Raw genomic sequence first — 18,821 nt, 5'->3', positions numbered from 1 at the left:
CAGTGCCGCATCTCAGTGCCCATCAGTGACGCCCGTCAGTGCCGCCTCTCAGTGCCCAGCAGTGCCACCTCTCAGTGCCCAGCAGTGCCACCACTCAGTGCCCAGCAGTGCCACCTATCAGTGCTCATCAGTGCCGCCTATCAGTGCCGCCTATCAGTGCTCATCAGTGTGGCATATTAGTACCTCCTCATCAGTGCCCATCAGTACAGCCTATCAGTGCCCATCAGTGCCGCCTCATCAGCGCACATCAGTGAAGGAGAAAAATGTATTTATTTTCAAAATTTTCTGTCTTTTTTCTTTTTTTTTGTAAGAAATAAAAAACCCAGAGGTTTTAAATACCACCAAAAGGAAGCTCTATTTTTGTAAAAAAATGATCCAAATTTGATTTGGGTACAGTGTAGCATGACCGCGCAATTGTCATTCAAATCGTGAGAGCACTGAAAGCTGAAAATTGGCCTGGGCAGGAAGGGGGTGAAAGTGCCCGGTAGGCAAGTGGTTAAAGAGGATGTAAACCTCCAAAAAGAAAAAAAAAGAAAAACCAGAAAAACAAAGGCATAATGAGCTAGTATGCATCGCATACTAGCTCATTATGAAATACTTACCTTAGAACAAAGCCCTGTAGCAGCGCCCACTCACTGCTGACACAGCCAACATGTTCACCTGTCTTCATTCCTGGTTCGTGTTCTCCGGTCATCTGATTGGCCTGAACCGCGATGACGTCACTCTCGCGCATGCATGCGGGAGCCACTGTTCACGGCACAGGGCTCTGAAGGAACGGCACAGGTGGCCGTTCCTTCAGAGAGCATGCATCAGTAATGTCACTGGCTGCATGCAAAGTAAATATCGGTGCTATGGCCCACTACTGTGTGGAGTCAGTGTCCTTATCTTCCATCAATTTTGGTTTGAAAATTCTGTCTGACAGTGTGAATTAAAGTTTTTTTTTCCTGATCAGCAATCCTGCCCGTGTGGTGTCGGCTACATATTTCCCACACGTAGGCTGCCCTTGAGTCTGTCAAGAAAACTGAAAATTTCCTATCATATTCTTACCGTAATTTCCTTTCCTGATGGACTCCATGGCAGCAGGAGTTCCCACCCACTGGTCTAGATACAGCTAGTTATGAAACACATTCTCTGGCTATGAGCTGTTTTTTTTGGGAGTAGGGTCCTATAGCATAGAAGAGGTGGGGAAAACCCACAAATAGGCTACTATGGAGTCCATCAGGAAAGGAAAATTACGGTAAGTATATGATAGGAAATTTTCCATATTATAACCACTTTAAGTTAAAAATCAACTTGAAAGTGAGAAAAAAAAAAACAAAAAACAAATTAAGAATTGTTGCCAGAACAAGAATAGGACCTGTGTCAAAGGACTTTTGGCGTATGTCAATGGCATCAGTCTGAAATACTTCAGAGATCTTTCAGAATTATTTGACAGGTGCATTGAGTTGCAGTCCTTCTGACCATCATCAGGCAGGTTTTGCATTTTATATAGACTTGTATAAATGGAGCAAAATCCCATCAACACAGGCCCTTTTAGATAATATCTTCCAGTAGGGACACTTATTTCAGTGATGGCTATCTAGGTGAGAAATGCAGAGATTCCCTCTTTTTTCCTGTTGTGTCTACAAGACAGGAAGTGAAGGAAAATTTCCTAAATTTAACACAGATAACTAAAAAGAAATCGTACAGGAGTTTTAACTATTCCCTACTAAAGAAAGGAAACCAAAATTGAATATACTCTAAAAGTAAAAGATTACAATAAGAAGCCAGTGACCATCTTTCTTACAGAGAAAAAAGGCTGCAGACTTGTGACAGCAGGCATTCAACAATGTGTGCATACAGTATATAGCAATCTTTTTGTATTCCGGAGCAGGGCTGCTGTTGGAAATCACGGGGCCCCATACAGCTTACCTGACGGGGGGCCCCCTTCCCCTGTCCTAAAGTGACTGACATAGATTTATCAGTCCCTTTCTCTGTAGCCTCAACTGTACAGATAAATTAATAGGAAGCCCTCGGAGGCTTCCTGCTGATTCACAAATTGAAGCATAGTAAACAGTTTACTATGCTTTAGTTGACAAAGGAGTGATTGGTACTGATCGCTCACTGTGTTCACTTGTTACGCTGAGCGCTCCGGGCCTCCTGCTGGCCTCGGAGCGCTCACAGCGTATGCCTCCAGGCAGCACTCCAGCATCTCGGCGTGTGCGTCCCTGCTCTCTAGGGCGCGCGCGCGCCGGGACTCTTAGATTCAAAGGGCCAGTGCACCAGTGATTGGTGCCTGGCCTAAAGTGGTTATTAAGGGTTAAGGTTTGTGAGAGGTAGTGCTGACTTAATTAGGCTTCACCTGTGCACTACCCATAAATACCTTCTCCTCCCACAGCTTCCTGCCGGATCTTTGTGCCTTGTGCCTTTGAGAAAGCGTTCCCTGCTGTGTTTGTTTGCTTTGCCTGTTGCCGAACCCGTTGCTACCGACTACTCGCCTTTGAACCTTTGCCGCCTGCCCTGACCTCTGCTACGTCCGACTACGCTCTTGCCTACTCCCTGTGTACCACACCATATCAGCTGCCAGAGGGGTCGAGTTGTTACTAGGGGACACGACCTGGTAGTTACCGCCGCAGCAAATCCATCCCGCCTTGTGGCGGGCTCTGGTGAAGACCAGTAACTGCTTAGAACCGGTCCTCTAGTACAACCCGTGCCATCGCCTCTCTGGTCCAGAGGATCCACTACCAGTCCTGCCGGTTCGTGACAGTAAGATCCGGCCATGGATCCCGCTGATGTTCCCTTGCCAAGCCTAGCGGACCTCACCAACATTGTGGCCCAGCAGGGTCAACAGCTGGCCCAGTTAACCGCTATGTTGCAGCAGCTCCTGCCTTCTCAGCAACAGCCAGCACCTCCGCCTGCAGTTGCCACCGGTTCCAGAATCCGTTTGTCCCTACCAGACAAATATGACGGAGATCCAAAGCAGTGCCGTGGGTTCCTGTCGCAGTGCTCTCTCCACCTCGAGCTACTGTCCGACCAGTTTCCTTCTGAGCGAGCCAAGGTAGCCTTTATTCTCAGTTTACTGTCCGGGAAGGCCCTGGCCTGGGCTACACCACTATGGGACCGCGCAGATCCTGCCACCGCTTCCGTCCAGAGCTTCTGCCTAGAGTTCCGGAATGTTTTTGAGGAGCCTGCCCGGGTTACCTCCGCAGAGACTGCCTTACTAAACTTGACCCAAGGAGATTCTTCCGTGGGTGACTATGCCATTCAGTTCCGCACCCTGGCCTCTGAGCTGAACTGGAACAATGAAGCCCTTTGCGCCACCTTCAAGAAGGGACTTAACAGCGAGATAAAGGACGTCCTGGCTGCACGTGAGCTTCCTTCCACTCTTAGTGACCTCATCTTGCTGGCCACTAGGATAGACAAGCGTTTCGCCGAAAGACAAGAGGAACTCCTCCTTGAAAAGGAAAAAGCTCGTCCTAGACGTTACCCTCGTCTGGCTCCCGTTTTTCTGCGTCCACCTCAACCCGCTACTGGGCCTCCCGCCATGGAGGCCATGCAGGTGGATCGGTCACGCCTGACTCCGCAAGAACGAAGCCGCCGCAGAGACGAGAACCTGTGTCTGTACTGTGCCAGTACCGAGCACTTCCTTAGAGATTGTCCTCTCCGTCCACCGCGTTCGGGAAACGCTCGCACCTAGTAAACGTGGGAGAGGCGTTGCTAGGTGTGGATTCTTCCTCTCCACGTCTCATCATACCTGTGCAGTTGATCATCTCTTCCAAGTCCTCTTTCTCCGCAACCGCCTTCTTGGATTCCGGTTCAGCAGGCAACTTCATTCACGCCTCCTTGGTTGACAAGTACCGTATTCCAGTAATCCGTCTACCCAAGCCGTTTTTCATCTCTACTGTTAACGGTGAGAGACTCTCTGCCACCGTGCAGTTCCGTACCCAGCCTCTGCAGATGGACATCGGAATATTTCATACCGAGACTTTAGAGTTCTTTGTCCTTCCCTTCTGTTCCTCCGAACTCCTCCTGGGTCTGCCATGGCTTCAACGTCATAGTCCTGTCCTGAATTGGTCCACCGGTGAGATCCTGCGTTGGGGTTCCTCCTGTTCTGACCGCTGTCTCAAGCCTGCTCTGGTCAAACAGGACCCGCAAGTTTCTCCGCCTCCAGGGCTGCCCAAGCCATACCATTCCTTTGCAGATGTCTTCTGCAAGAAACAAGCTGAGGTTCTTCCTCCTCACCGACCCTATGATTGCCCGATCGACCTGATACCCGGTTCTACTCCACCTCGGGGCAGAATTTATCCTCTCTCACCTCCTGAGACTCTTGCCATGTCTGACTATATACGTGAGAACATACAGAGAGGATTCATAAGAAAATCTTCTTCTCCTGCTGGGGCCGGTTTTTTCTTCGTGACAAAAAAAGACGGCTCCCTCCGCCCCTGCATTGACTACAGAGCTCTTAATAAAATTACCATCAAGAACCGTTACCCTCTGCCTTTAATCTCTGAGTTATTTGATCGTCTCCGAGGGGCAAAGATCTTCACTAAATTGGACCTTCGGGGGGCCTATAATCTGATCCGTATCCGTGAGGGAGACGAATGGAAGACCGCCTTTAACACAAGGGACGGCCATTTTGAGTATTTGGTGATGCCCTTCGGCCTCTGCAACGCACCTGCTGTCTTCCAGGAATTTGTCAATGATATTTTCAGGGACTTACTTTACACCTGCGTGGTCGTATACCTGGATGATATCCTCATCTTCTCCTCCAATTTGGACCAACACCGAGCCCATGTGCGACAAGTCCTTACTCGTCTTAGGAGGAATCGCCTGTACGCTAAACTTGAAAAATGTATTTTTGAACGGACCTCCCTGCCTTTCCTGGGATACATTATCTCAGCCCAAGGACTTCAAATGGACCCAGACAAGCTCTCTGCGGTTCTGGATTGGCCACGTCCCTCTGGTCTCCGAGCCATACAAAGATTTCTGGGCTTTGCGAACTACTACAGGCAATTCATCCCTCACTATTCCACTCTGGTAGCTCCTATCGTGGCTCTCACAAGAAAAGGAGCTAACCCCAAATCCTGGCCTTCCCAAGCCGAGGAAGCCTTCCAGTCCCTGAAATCCGCCTTTGCTTCTGCACCCGTTCTCTCTAGACCAGATTCCACCAAACCTTTCTCTCTTGAAGTGGATGCCTCCTCGGTGGGAGCCGGAGCTGTCCTCACCCAGAAGTCCTCCAGGGGCAAGACTTCAACTTGTGGCTTCTTTTCAAAGACATTCTCTCCCGCAGAGAGAAATTACTCCATTGGGGACAGAGAACTGCTTGCTATTAAATTGGCACTGGAGGAATGGAGACATTTACTCGAGGGCGCCACACATCCTGTGTACATCTTCACAGACCACAAGAACCTGGCTTATCTCCAGTCTGCTCAGAGACTAAATCCCCGTCAGGCCCGTTGGTCTCTGTTCTTCGCCCGCTTTAATTTTGAGATCCATTTCCGTCCGGCTTGTAAGAACATTAGGGCAGATGCTCTGTCTCGCTCCTCTGATGTGGTGGGCGACGAGTTAACACCTCAATATATTATCCCTCCAGAACGCCTTATTACAGTCGCTCCCGTGGACCTGCGCCTTCTTCCTCCTGGCAAATCCTACGTACCTCCACGTCAGCGGTTGCGAATTCTCAAGTGGGGCCACGCCTCCCATTTTGCCGGTCATCCCGGGGTGCTAAAATCTCTCCAACTAATCTCCCAAAGGTACTGGTGGCCTTCTTTGGAGAAAGATGTCTCAGACTTCGTCCAGGCCTGTATGATTTGCGCCCGGGATAAAGCGCCTCGCCAGAAACCAACGGGTCTCCTCTTGCCTTTACCTGTTCCTGAAGTTCCCTGGTCTCACATCGCTATGGACTTTATTACAGATCTTCCCTCCTCCCATGGCAAGTCTGTTATTTGGGTCGTGGTGGATCGCTTCTCCAAGATGGCTCACTTTGTACCCCTGCCCGGTCTACCCTCTGCACCCATGTTGGCCAAACAATTTTTCCAGCACATCTTCCGTCTCCATGGCCTTCCCAAACATATTGTCTCGGATCGTGGAGTACAATTCGTCTCCAAATTCTGGAGGGCTCTATGTGCTCAGCTCGGGATCAAATTGGACTTCTCTTCTTCTTACCATCCTCAGTCTAACGGCCAAGTAGAACGGGTGAACCAAATTTTGGGTGACTATCTGCGTCACTTTGTGTCCTCACGCCATGACGACTGGGCTGATCTACTTCCCTGGGTGGAGTTCTCCTACAACTACAAACAATCCTCTGCTTCTAACAAGTCTCCTTTCTTTGTAGTTTTTGGCCGTCATCCTCTTCCACCTCTGCCACAGTCTCCCACTCCTTCTTCTGTACCTGCCGTTGACAGTCTTGTACAGGACTTTTCCTCCATCTGGCGAGAAACCCACGCTGCTCTCCTCAAGGCTTCCGCCCGTATGAAGGTTCAAGCTGATAAGAGACGCAGATCTCCTCCGGAATTTCGCCCGGGTGACAAGGTGTGGCTCTCCTCTAGGTACATCCGATTTAGGGTCCCAAGTTACAAGTTGGGCCCTCGTTTCTTGGGACCCTATAAAATCAAGAGTCGTATCAATTAAGGTTCTTATCAGCTCCATCTTCCTCCCTCCCTCCGAATCCATAACTCCTTCCATGTTTCCCTTCTTAAACCTGCTGTCTTTAACCGTTTTTCTCCCAAGCTTGTTTCTCCCACCCCTGTCGCCGGTACCTCCGATATATTCTCTGTCAAGGAGATCTTGGCGACCAAGATCTCCCGGGGGAAAAAATTTTTTTTGGTCGACTGGGAGGGCTGCGGTCCTGAGGAGAGGTCATGGGAGCCGGAGGAGAACATCCTGGACCGCAGTCTCATCCTCAAGTTCCTCGGTACCAAAAGGAGAGGGAGACCAAAGGGGGGGGGTACTGTTACGCTGAGCGCTCCGGGCCTCCTGCTGGCCTCGGAGCGCTCACAGCGTATGCCTCCAGGCAGCACTCCAGCATCTCGGCGTGTGCGTCCCTGCTCTCTAGGGCGCGCCGGGACTCTTAGATTCAAAGGGCCAGTGCACCAGTGATTGGTGCCTGGCCTAAAGTGGTTATTAAGGGTTAAGGTTTGTGAGAGGTAGTGCTGACTTAATTAGGCTTCACCTGTGCACTACCCATAAATACCTTCTCCTCCCACAGCTTCCTGCCGGATCTTTGTGCCTTGTGCCTTTGAGAAAGCGTTCCCTGCTGTGTTTGTTTGCTTTGCCTGTTGCCGAACCCGTTGCTACCGACTACTCGCCTTTGAACCTTTGCCGCCTGCCCTGACCTCTGCTACGTCCGACTACGCTCTTGCCTACTCCCTGTGTACCACGCCATATCAGCTGCCAGAGGGGTCGAGTTGTTACTAGGGGACACGACCTGGTAGTTACCGCCGCAGCAAATCCATCCCGCCTTGCGGCGGGCTCTGGTGAAGACCAGTGACTGCTTAGAACCGGTCCTCTAGTACAACCCGTGCCATCGCCTCTCTGGTCCAGAGGATCCACTACCAGTCCTGCCGGTTCGTGACATCACTTAGGAAAGGAAGGGGTCGGTATTTTTACCAGACCCTTCCCCCGCTCTCCATCTTAAAACATCCCCCTGTGTGCCCGCAGCAACTGCCAGGAGGAGAGGAGAGGAGGAAAGCCAGCAGCTCTCCGGGGAAAGGGGCACACAGGCAGGTCCGGACAGCAGATGGTAAGGGCGCATGTGTTTGAACCAATTCCCCTGCTGTGCAGCTGGAGTGAGGAAAGAAGAGAAGCTGGCAGTGCTGCAGGGGGAGGCGAAAGAGGATCGGTGTCTGCAATAGGACAGTACAACCAGACCTCCTGCTCAACAAGTGCCCGGGCCCCCCTTTTGAACTGATGTTGCTCAGGCCCAGTACAGGAGGGCTGGCTGTACTGCCTTATTAGCGGCCCTGTTCCGAAGTGCTTATTAAGCTAAAGTATATAATCTTGCTTTGGTAATTTTCACATTTAGTCATAACGGTGAGAAAAGTTGAAGTACTTGTAGGCCATCCTTTCTCATTTTGGGTTAGGCATATCGATGAACTAATATTTTTGTTAAAGATTGAAAACAAAATTAAGATAATAGGTTCCCAGGAACGCAGTGCAACTTTTTCTCAAGTTTCCCTGCAGGCAGCTTTAAATTGAATTAAACAGTGAAAAATACATAGTCCTGGTGTTCTGAGTTTGGAGATTCTAGGGCTTGTAGTAACAAATGAAATCCTTTCCATTCTAATTTGGTCACGTGTTGCAATCTGTGCAAGTGACAATTCAGAAACATAAATATGTGTGGACATGCATCGGATCCGTTGTTCTGAAATTAGAAACTAGATATGTTAGAAATGTCCATTATTGCTAAGTAGATTGTATAGCTGGTCACACACTTTACATTTGCTTCTTGCACTAAATATTTACTTACATTTTAATTAAAATTAATTTTCATCTGTGTAATATTCAACTTAGTACATGTCTCAGAATGTAATGTCTAAGCCAGCTTTTTTCAACCGGGGTACCCAGGCACCCTGGGGTGCCTTGAGGTTTTTTCAGGGGTGCCTTGGCAAAATGCCTAAAAATTGCCCAGAAATTGTATACAAGCCGATGTGTGGATGAAGCCTGCCTTTTAGGTTTACAAAGCCACAGGTTTTCATTGTGCACCATTACAATCTTCTAGCTTGCGGCATCCTAACGACCAATGACATAACTAATATGGAGGATGTCAGTTGCCTGCATAGCATCCTTGTTTGACCCTACCCTGCCCCTCTCCATCAGCTTTGGGGTCACATTAGCTGAGTGAAGGAGAAAAACTGAGAGAGAAGAGAAACAATGTAATTCTAGTCAGAATCTGTTTTCAAAAGTGCATTTGCTTTGGAAGACAAACTCACCTCTAATATTGGGTGTCCTACTTGTGTGGATGTTGCTGCATTATGTAAAACTATTAGAATAGTTTTTACATTTTAGAATGGGGCGCTTTGAGACTGTTCATCATTTTTAAAGGGTGCCTCGAGATTGTCCATAATTGTTATAGGGTTCCTTGACTGAAAAAAGGTTGGGTAACATTGGTCTAGGCTGACCATACAGTATATATTTGTTTTTAAGTCCGTGATCCACCTGGTCCAAGCATTAGTAGAAATCAACAGGGGATGTTGAGATAACTAACACAACATAAATCATGAGCACATAAAAATAATCAGTTGCAGTAGGTAGGCTTTGGGCTTTGTCATTATCATTCTGGCCTCATTCACACTGGCACTTGTACCCAAAGTCTGTGAATGGACCATGTCTTTAGGTGGCTGGAGCTGCTAGGTTCTGTATGCTGGCAGCCCATTCAATGCAGCGGCTGCACAGACACAGCCACTCATCCCAATCTCACAGCCACGTGGGTGCATTTGGGGTCACTTACCTGCAGCCACCTAGGTGTAAATCTCACAGTGGAGACACAGACACAATGGAGACACAGATGGCAATAAAACTCCTCCACGCTCTGCTAGAAACGTTTTGAAAAAGTCTAGAAACGTCTGTGCCCCTGCTTGAGAGCGTTTACTTCTTTCAAAGTGATCACTTTTTACCAGGAAAGGAAATGAATGGTAATCACCATTCACCAACAGAGAAACAGAAATCAATTAACATAATTACATAAAGTGAACCTGTCAGGGTAACAACAAAACCCTAAAGAATGTGCTCTAAAAGAACAGAGCTTCTATACTTACCTTTCTGATGGACAAAGTCTCCTACTTGCGCTCTGTCCCAGTGCTGCAGCCTCTGCCAGCCTCTTTGGCATTTTACATTTCCTGGAGTGTCAAATACCTGTGTCCTATGTTTCCATCCTCTGACACCTATCCTGCTGCACGGCAGGGCAGGTGGTTTCATCTAATTTTATGACATACACAAGGATACACAATATGGAGAAATCCACATACAGTAGTATATGGTTTCTGTATGAATAACTTGTATATTTTGTCTTTACTATACACTTATTTACTAATATATCTGAATCTGCTTTGTTGTTAGTGGGAAGCAACGAATGTATGAAGTTATACAGGAGACCCTTGACAATGACTTCCCTTCATGGTTTGCTAAAGTATTTGGCTATGCCTCAAACCCTGGGCTCATTCTACCTTTCATCCTACTCATGGTGTAAGTTTTACAAGTTCAAGTACAAAAGAAATTTGCATTTTAAACTGCATAGTGCCTGTAAAATTATGCTTTTTCTTGATGTAAGGATTGTGTTTGATATGACGTTTTCTATAGCATCAACATTCTGCAAGGGCAGAAGCAGCTCTAATATTACACACCAGCATGGGTGAGCAAGGGATATTGTTCCTATGATGCCTAGGAAGGAAATACTTGGCATAGCCTACTGAGAGTTACATTTTGCTACTCTAACTTTAGTGATGGACTAAACACTGTAAACCTACAGTCTACAAGCTCAGCATGTACCATCAGAACTCTCCTTTATGGAAGTCCTGCTGTTCCCAGGACCCCATGTACTCTGACTTTGGTGAACAGCTGCCTCACCAAGTGTTGCCCTCCAAAAAGCCCATGTATCTCTCTCACACACACTGGATCATGCCCTCTCACTCTACAACACACTCCCATAGCTAATCTAACATCACCCACTGCAAGTGATATATGATGTGTGTGTCCAGCAGTTGGCACAGTATCAATTATTGTTATGCACATTCACCATTAACAGCCACTGTTGCCAATTTACTAAAGCTGTGTAGGTATGCTGATGCACCAATCCTACATGGACAAACAAATGTCTGTTTTTACATCATTACTATGTACCAGCATATACGATTATAATTTACTAACACATGGTTTGCTATGAAATATATGGTCCAGGTCCTAACCGACCATACCAGATCCCAGGGCCTTTTTGTCCCTAAATCCCCCTGAACATGTTTTCTTTTCAGCAGCGTCTTGGTTCCGGACATCTATCCATTTTAGTGTTTGGGTTTACCCTAACATATTATACGTTTTTTTTTTTTTTGCGACAAATAGGGCATTCATTTGGTTGTACATTTGGAAATATATATTTTTATTTCCTTGGTACTTGTTGGGAATAAAAAGTAAAAATAAATAGAAATAAATGCATTTTCCTGTAATTTTTTAGAATGTACATTTATTTAATGTGCACACCCCCATATATGTAAATAAAATATAATGAATAAAATCTGTTGATTAAAAATGATATCACATTAGTGTGACTTTTGTAATATAGCAGAATGGTAAAACTTATTGTGAATGTATGCGTCTTTCTTTAAAAGAGATTTATTCTCCTTTGATGCTACATTAGGACACATGCACAGGAAAAAAGTTTGTGTAAATTGTTAGCGTAATATTAAGATAAGATTAAGTAAGGTTGACGAGGGAACAAGCTAATGCGATGGTGACTTTTTCACAGGCTTATGCGAGCATTTGATACTTGAGCAGTACATGCAGATGTTATTCACATAATTCAACATCCCAATGTTGTTACCTAGGGATTCATTTTGGAACAAAATATTTATTTATTTGTACGAGATTATTTATATACAGTACAAATGTACATATATTTTATTTTTCTATTTTTTGCACTTTTTTCTTTTGATGGTCTGGATCTGATCAGTGGAGATCCAATCCAGACCCTCACATGCAGCTGTGCAACAGATGATTACTTCTAATTATGGTATATTGTTGCCTGCAATCAGCCGGGAGCATATCACTATAGCAGTGATCTGTTTTTGCAAGGAGAAATTGGAGAGAACTGCAGCAGCTCTGCACAAGTCTCCATACTGGGAAGAAGTGCTGGGACATCATTACTGATGTCACATTCCTTCCAGTGTAAACACAATGCTTTGTGTTTACATTGATCTGCTATTAGCGCTCCTGTATTATTTTATAAAGGCACCGAGACTCAATTGGTTATGCCATAGGGTGTCTTAAAAAAAAAAAGTAATGTTCTCTAATATATTTTTGGGTCTATTTCTTTGTTGTCCATACATATAGTAATAAAACTTAAAATCACACAATTTTCATTAAAGAAGACTGTAAAAAACCCTTATTATTTTATTGTCCATTAAAAAAACAGGCAATTCTTAGAAGTCTTAAGCTGGATACACGCTATCCAACTTTTGTGGTTAGATTTCCTTCAGATTTACCTTTTCTATGTAGTGCAAGGGCCTGCCAGATTGCATACAAATTGAAAGTGTTTAGGTTTGACCTCATATTATATGGTTTTGGTAAGTCTGAAGGAAAAAGTCTTCAGAAAATCTTATAGTGTGTATGGCCCATTAAACTGTATTGTTATACTGCTGCCTACAGAAGAAATGGACACCAGCAACACTCAATTTTTGGGTCTATTTCTTTGTTGTCCATACATATAGTAATAAAACTTAAAATCACACAATTTTCATTAAAGAAGACAGTAAAACAACCTTATTATTTTATTGTCCATTAAAAGACACAGGAATTCATAGAATTCTTAAATTATATTCTTATACTGCTGCCTACAGAAGAAATGGACACTGGCAATAAAAAAAAACATTGGCCAGCACAGGATAACCTCCAACCACAACCCTCATCGTGTTACTAGTGTTCACAGGACTGTGAATGTGTTTTCTTCAGCTCTGCTGTTCTCTTATCATTTGGTAGAAGTTTCTGGAAGATTTTTTATTATCAACAAGCTGCTGTTAGATTTATGCTGGAGAAATGAAAACTGGAAATCTCATCAGTCAGGCAACTGTGTTGGTAGATTTGTATTAGATGTCTTGAAATATTGAAAGTCTATCCAGTTAGCTAAGCAGTAGTGGTAGGTTCATTCTGAATATATGAAATCCTGAAAGTCTGTCCAGTCCACCGAGCCCAGTTTTTCACACCGGTGTTCTGTCTGCAATATCCCTGCACTCCCAGCAATGACAAATGTCTGTGTCAGCTTTTTCAGGACTTTACATTTAAAGGAACCTTTTCCAAAACCACACTGTGGTGTGAGTCGTATTGATGTGAAAGTTGAAAACAATGTGATTTCCTTTATATGTGATTCTGTGTGACTCAATTTGCATCTGATAACACATTAGTGTGAACGGACCTTTAAAAGAGACGTTTTTTTTTTTCAAAATCATACTTAAGTAGGTGGATGCAGCATTGGCCTGATGCTACATCTGTCCTCCACCAGTTCTAAGACTGAGAAGCGAGAGATCAAAGACCGCTGATTGCTCAATTCTCAGAGCTCTGTGAGGAAAGAGCTGGTGACTGTCACTCACCAGCTCACTGTTCAACCCCCTGCTCTTACTGGAGCACTGGGTTTTGGAGGGGGTGGGAGCGGCTGGCTCAGCCTCTCAATTTTCTGAGAGGCTGAGCCAGGTGCCAGTCCAGGGTTGTGGGCGGATCCCGACTTTATTGTCTAAATCTTGCTCCAGTTCTGTGACGTCAGCTGACATCGAGCTGATTATCAAAGCACTAAAGTGGAACTTCACCCAAAAGGAGAAGTTCAGCTTTTCCTACTCCTTCCCCCTCCTTTCTTATACTTAGAATGTCTTTTTTTGGGGGGGAGCAGGTACCTGATTTTGACCACCTAGTGGATTGGAGCAGAAGTTTGTGCTCCCCCCAGCCTCTTGGGACACAGGTCCCGGAATACTGCAGGACCATTCTTGGGGTGCGGCCCAGCTTGCGAATGCGCAGTGGACAGCCAGGAGTCACACCAGGCTGCCACTGTTAGGATGACAGTGCCAGGGACCTGAAGATTAAAAAAGTACTGAGTCAGGTGAGGACACACCGCTGGAACCTGGGACAGGTACGTCTGTGTTTTTGTTTGTATTTGTAGCTGCTGAATTTTAAAATTTTTGTTTACAAGATGAAGATTCTCTTTACGGCTAGGCCAGTCATTTCTGGGCACTCCTTGTTGGATGTTGGGACCAGGGCTATGGCTGGCCATGAGTATGTGCAGTCCCTAGGGCTGTACTGGGGATGCACTACATTGGTAATATTACTTTTTAGGCTGGGTCTTCCCCTATTGTTTATTGCTAACTGGGCTCTGCCTGTCTTATAAGCTGAGCAATGTTTCTCTTATCAGCTAGCAACTGTGTTAATCCTAGGGCTCAATTACAGCAGATGCAGTCAATTTATTTTTAACCACTTTACCGCTGAGTACTGGAATAGTACTGCGGCAAAGTGGCTCGTTCCCGTCTGACGACGTAGACCTACGTCGCCAGACTCCTCCCCTGTAGGCGGCGCTCACACGCCGCCGGAGGCGTGCTCCCGCTGTTTTCATTCACAGCGGGAGTCGGGCCAGGGGAGGAGCAGTGGCGATCGCCGCTGCTCTGCCCCGATCGTCGGGGATCTAGTGTGGAGATCGGCCCGCCTGTGTAAACACAAGCGGGCGGATCTCCTCAGTGACAGGGAGTGACAGATCGGAGTGTTCAGCATAGCTGGACATCCGATCTGTCCCTGTCTTACACAGTCACCTCCCCCCCACACGTCAGTAAGCACCAGGCATACATTAACCCCTCCCTCTCCAATAAAATTAACCCCTTCCCTGCCAGTGTCATTTTTACAGTAACAGTGCATATTTATAGCACTGATTACTGCAGTAATGTCACTGGTACCCCCAAAAGTTTCAAAAATGTCAGTCAAGGGTCCGATCTGTCCGCCGCAATGTCTCAGTCCCGCAAAAAAAATCGCAGATCGCCGCCATTACTCGTTAAAAAAAACCCCGCCAAAAATGACATAAATCTTTCCCTTTGTTAGTAAACGCAATAACTTTTGCGCAAACCAATCAAAATACACTTATTGTGATTTTTTTTTACCAAACATGGGTAGCAGAAAACAAATTGGCCAAAAATGTAAAAAAAAAATTGGTTTTTACATCTTTTTTGGGGGGAATTTCATATAAAAAATGTTAAAAATATTGTTATTTTTTCAAAATAAACGCTATTTTTTTGTTTATAGCGCAAAAAGTAAAAATCGCACAGGTGATCAAATACCACCAAAAGAAAGCTCTGTTTGTGGGGAAAAAAGGACGTCAATTTCGTTTGAGTACGGCGTCGCACGACCGCGCAATTGTCAGTTAAAGTTGCACAGCGCCGAATCGCAAAAAGTGGCCCAGACGTAAGACAGCAAAATGCTCCGGTGGTAAAGTGGTTAAACACAGTACAAAAAACACAGTACACTCAATAAAAAAAAAAAAAAGCCAAAAAGCCAAAACAATGTACTGCAAAGTGCTCCAAATAATCTGCAAATGTAGCCCAAATGCATCACATAAGCATTACATGTAAACACGCATTTGGAACTTCACAATGAGCACAGGGATTGTAGTGTAAAAAAAAAAACTAATTTTCCATTGTGGCTGTGAATTTTTTGTTGTCACATGGTTCTTTTTACTGAAAAAAAGGGGGGGGAGATTGGCGCAATCGGATTGCACGAGCTGCTGCGATAATCTAGATATGGGCAAAATTGCAGATGATAGAGTCCAGTGGAATTGCTAGACACTTTGATGGCTGCAGGCTTTGTAGGGTGAAGCAACCCTGTATAAATCCAAGACAAAAAGAGAGAGAAGACCAAGCGCCAATCTAAGTGTAGCAATGCAGTTGATTTATTGGCAATTTAAAAGAGTATTACTCACAAACGTGCGTTAAAAACAGGCATCTCAGATAGTTCAGGGCATCTGGGCGCTATTCATCCAGGGTGTCATTCCGGATCCCTTTGTGGAGCTGACGCTGTGGGGGATGAGCGGCGATCTCCTGTTGTGAGGCAGGGGACGTGCAGATCCTTCGGTGGTGGTGTGGCAGCGTGGGTCCTTGGGTCGGAGGGCTATGACATCACTTCCTGGGGATGCTGGTGCGTAGAACGGCGACGCGTTGCGGAGCATGCGCTCCTTCTTCAGGCCGTACGGCCTGAAGAAGGAGCGCATGCTCCGCAACGCGTCGCCGTTCTACGCACCAGCATCCCCAGGAAGTGATGTCATAGCCCTCCGACCCAAGGACCCACGCTGCCACACCACCACCGAAGGATCTGCACGTCCCCTGCCTCACAACAGGAGATCGCCGCTCATCCCCCACAGCGTCAGCTCCACAAAGGGATCCGGAATGACACCCTGGATGAATAGCGCCCAGATGCCCTGAACTATCTGAGATGCCTGTTTTTAACGCACGTTTGTGAGTAATACTCTTTTAAATTGCCAATAAATCAACTGCATTGCTACACTTAGATTGGCGCTTGGTCTTCTCTCTCTTTTTGTCTTGGTTCTTTTTACTGCCCATGCTCATGCCCTCTAACTGTTATGTCTTGCTCACTAACCATAGAGACATACATAGACCCGCCTGCACTGGAATGGGCATGTGCAATTATAATATGGCTGGAGTGTGCACCCTTCTTATCAGGGACATGTACACTTGTTGCCTGCATGGCAATTCTGCCTTACACTGCCTTCAATTTGGTATGGTTATGCTGACTTCCTCTGAGGGTGCAGGGCTGGTGTGTGCACACAAACTTCCTCTCACCCCTGCGCTAGTTGGCTCCCTAAACTCTGTGGGGGTTTGGCAGGAGGGCAATGCAGAAAAAATCAATAAACTAATGTTGCTGTTCTTGATTTTGTTAGTTCTGCCTGCCAGGAATTTAGCCTATGCAATATGAATTTTATTGTACAGATGCAGGCTGTGCAAATTAGCACATTCTTTATTAGCTTAGTTCCAGTAAAACATGATTTTTTGTTACATGTCCACAGTATTGTGGTCACAAGTTTAACTCTGCATTGACCAGCAACTGCGCTATGTGCTTTTCTCATCTCAACACTGAGTTACTCTCATATTTTTCTGGAAGTATTTGTTTATAGATGCAGGAACCCTATGGTGCAACCAGTGAATGCTTTTGTGACTTTGTGGAACCAATATACACTCATCTATGCCTTCCTGACCTGCTTTTCAGGATAAAGATAAAAGCTTTCCAGTGCCCTCATGGATATAGATTTGCCTATGGAATGCTGACCTGGAAGGATTCCTGGCAGATCTTTTGTGGGCTCTGTCAGCATATCGTGATCTTCGTCTCTTGGACTGTTTTCGACCCCACTTCATGTTTGCTGGCTTTCGTGACATGCATGGGCATCCGCAGAACTTTTTTCAGGGGGGGGGGGGCATCATTTTAAGGTCTCCCGTGTTCCGCCCCTTTTTAACAATGTCATGAAGGGGAGGGACTCAGTCATTATACTCCTTTTGAGTATTTATTTTTAAAAGGCAAACGGCAGCATTTCGTTTTAAAGAATTTTTCTTAACCTAAAAAAAAAATGTAGCACCCTACAAATAGGTGCTAGGTAAAACTATAGTGGGACGTGTCTGCCTAACAGCAGGGCTGTGATTTATCTAGTCAGGGTGTCAGGGCTTCCAGATGTGCCTGCTGAGGGAAGAAGTATACCCACTGGCTCCTGTGAGAGGCTTCTCATAGGGCAGTGTGGGAAGCCCAATCAGGGGACACATCCCAGCTTGTAACTACCCCAGAAGGCAGATTATGCTGTAAGGGATTCTCGGAGTGGGTAAAAGTTGGGGGGAAGTGCTTGGCAAGGTATCTTTGGCAGGAGCAGAGTCCCAGGAAGGAGAGAGCGGCTGTCTCTCCTCCTGTCTGGGGAAGGTGGATGTCTCGGGGTGTCGCCTGGGAGTCCGGAGAGTGCTGGGTTGAGCTGAGGGGATCCAGTGTGCCCAGAGCCTGCGGAGAGAGAACTTGGGTGCTCACAATGAGTTCACGGTTGAAATACTGCAGTTCATGCTTAACAACAATTGCTTTCAGTTTTTATCCTCCTATTTCCAGCAGACCAGGGGCACATCTATGGGGGCACCGTGGGCCCCGGCCTACGCATGCCTCCATTTGGGTCTCTGGGAGGAGCAGGATGTATATCCATCCCCGATGTACCTCGGCCATTCTCTTTTATGGCTGAGGTATATCGACGATGTACTGCTCCTCTGGGGGGGAACTATGTTGGAACTGGAGGCTTTTGTTGATACGCTGAACTGCAATAGTAGGAATATCAAATTGACCTACACTGCGATGGCTAATCACCTACCTTTCCTAGATCTTTTAATTTCTAGGGTGGGATCTATGGTTCATACGACTACGTACCGTAAGGCAATGTCGGCCAACACATTGCTTTTTGCGGAAAGCCATCATCCACGGTCCTTAATTAATGGTATCCCGTGGGGCAGTTCCTCCGCCACAAGCGGAAACTGCACCGACGAGGCGGATTACCAAATAGAAGCCAGGGATCTACATAGACGCTTCAAAGAGCGTGGTTATTCCCACAATATCATCAGAAGGGCCCGCAAGAAAGTAGGACCAAGACAGAGATCTGAACTAATCCTCAAAAAGGATGATTCTTCATCCATGACGGGGGAAGTTCAGCAAACCCACCCCAGGATTGTTACACGCTATGGCTCACAATGGAATCAAGTCAGGGATGTGATTACAAAACACTGGCAGGTCTTAACCATCTCACCTTTAATACATAAAATAGTGGGACCTAGACCATTAATTACAGCCAAGCGTGCAAAAAATCTAAAGGATGCTCTGGTCCATTCGGAGTTTGTGCGAACAAAGACCCCACGAACTTGGTTAACCTCTTTACCTCCAATTAAAGGGATGTTTGCATGCGGTAAATGTTCGGTATGTAAATTAGCAATAAATTCAAAAACCTTCTTTAGTTGTGATATGAGCCAGGAATTTACCATCAATAGTTTCATAAATTGTCAAACAGAGAAAGTCATCTATCAGCTCATATGCCCATGCAATAAATTCTATATCGGGAAAACCAAACGCCAATTAAAGATAAGGAT

The 18,821-nt window shown here is 46.0% G+C and overlaps 1 protein-coding gene across 1 annotated transcript in view; it reads left to right on the top strand.

Annotated features, from left to right (window-relative positions):
• Positions 1-18,821, top strand: part of LOC309554382 (transmembrane channel-like protein 1) — a 186,051-nt gene that overhangs the window by 128,580 nt on the left and 38,650 nt on the right. Inside the window, exon 14 of the mRNA XM_082256052.1 lies at positions 10,036-10,161. Coding sequence (XP_082112178.1) covers positions 10,036-10,161 — 126 coding nt within the window. The remainder of the gene's footprint in view (positions 1-10,035; positions 10,162-18,821) is intronic.

Source organism: Pelophylax lessonae, assembly GCF_965119305.1.
Source record: "Pelophylax lessonae genome assembly, chromosome: 1".
Lineage (NCBI taxonomy): Eukaryota > Metazoa > Chordata > Amphibia > Anura > Ranidae > Pelophylax > Pelophylax lessonae.
This window is presented reverse-complemented; position numbering and strand designations above follow the sequence as displayed.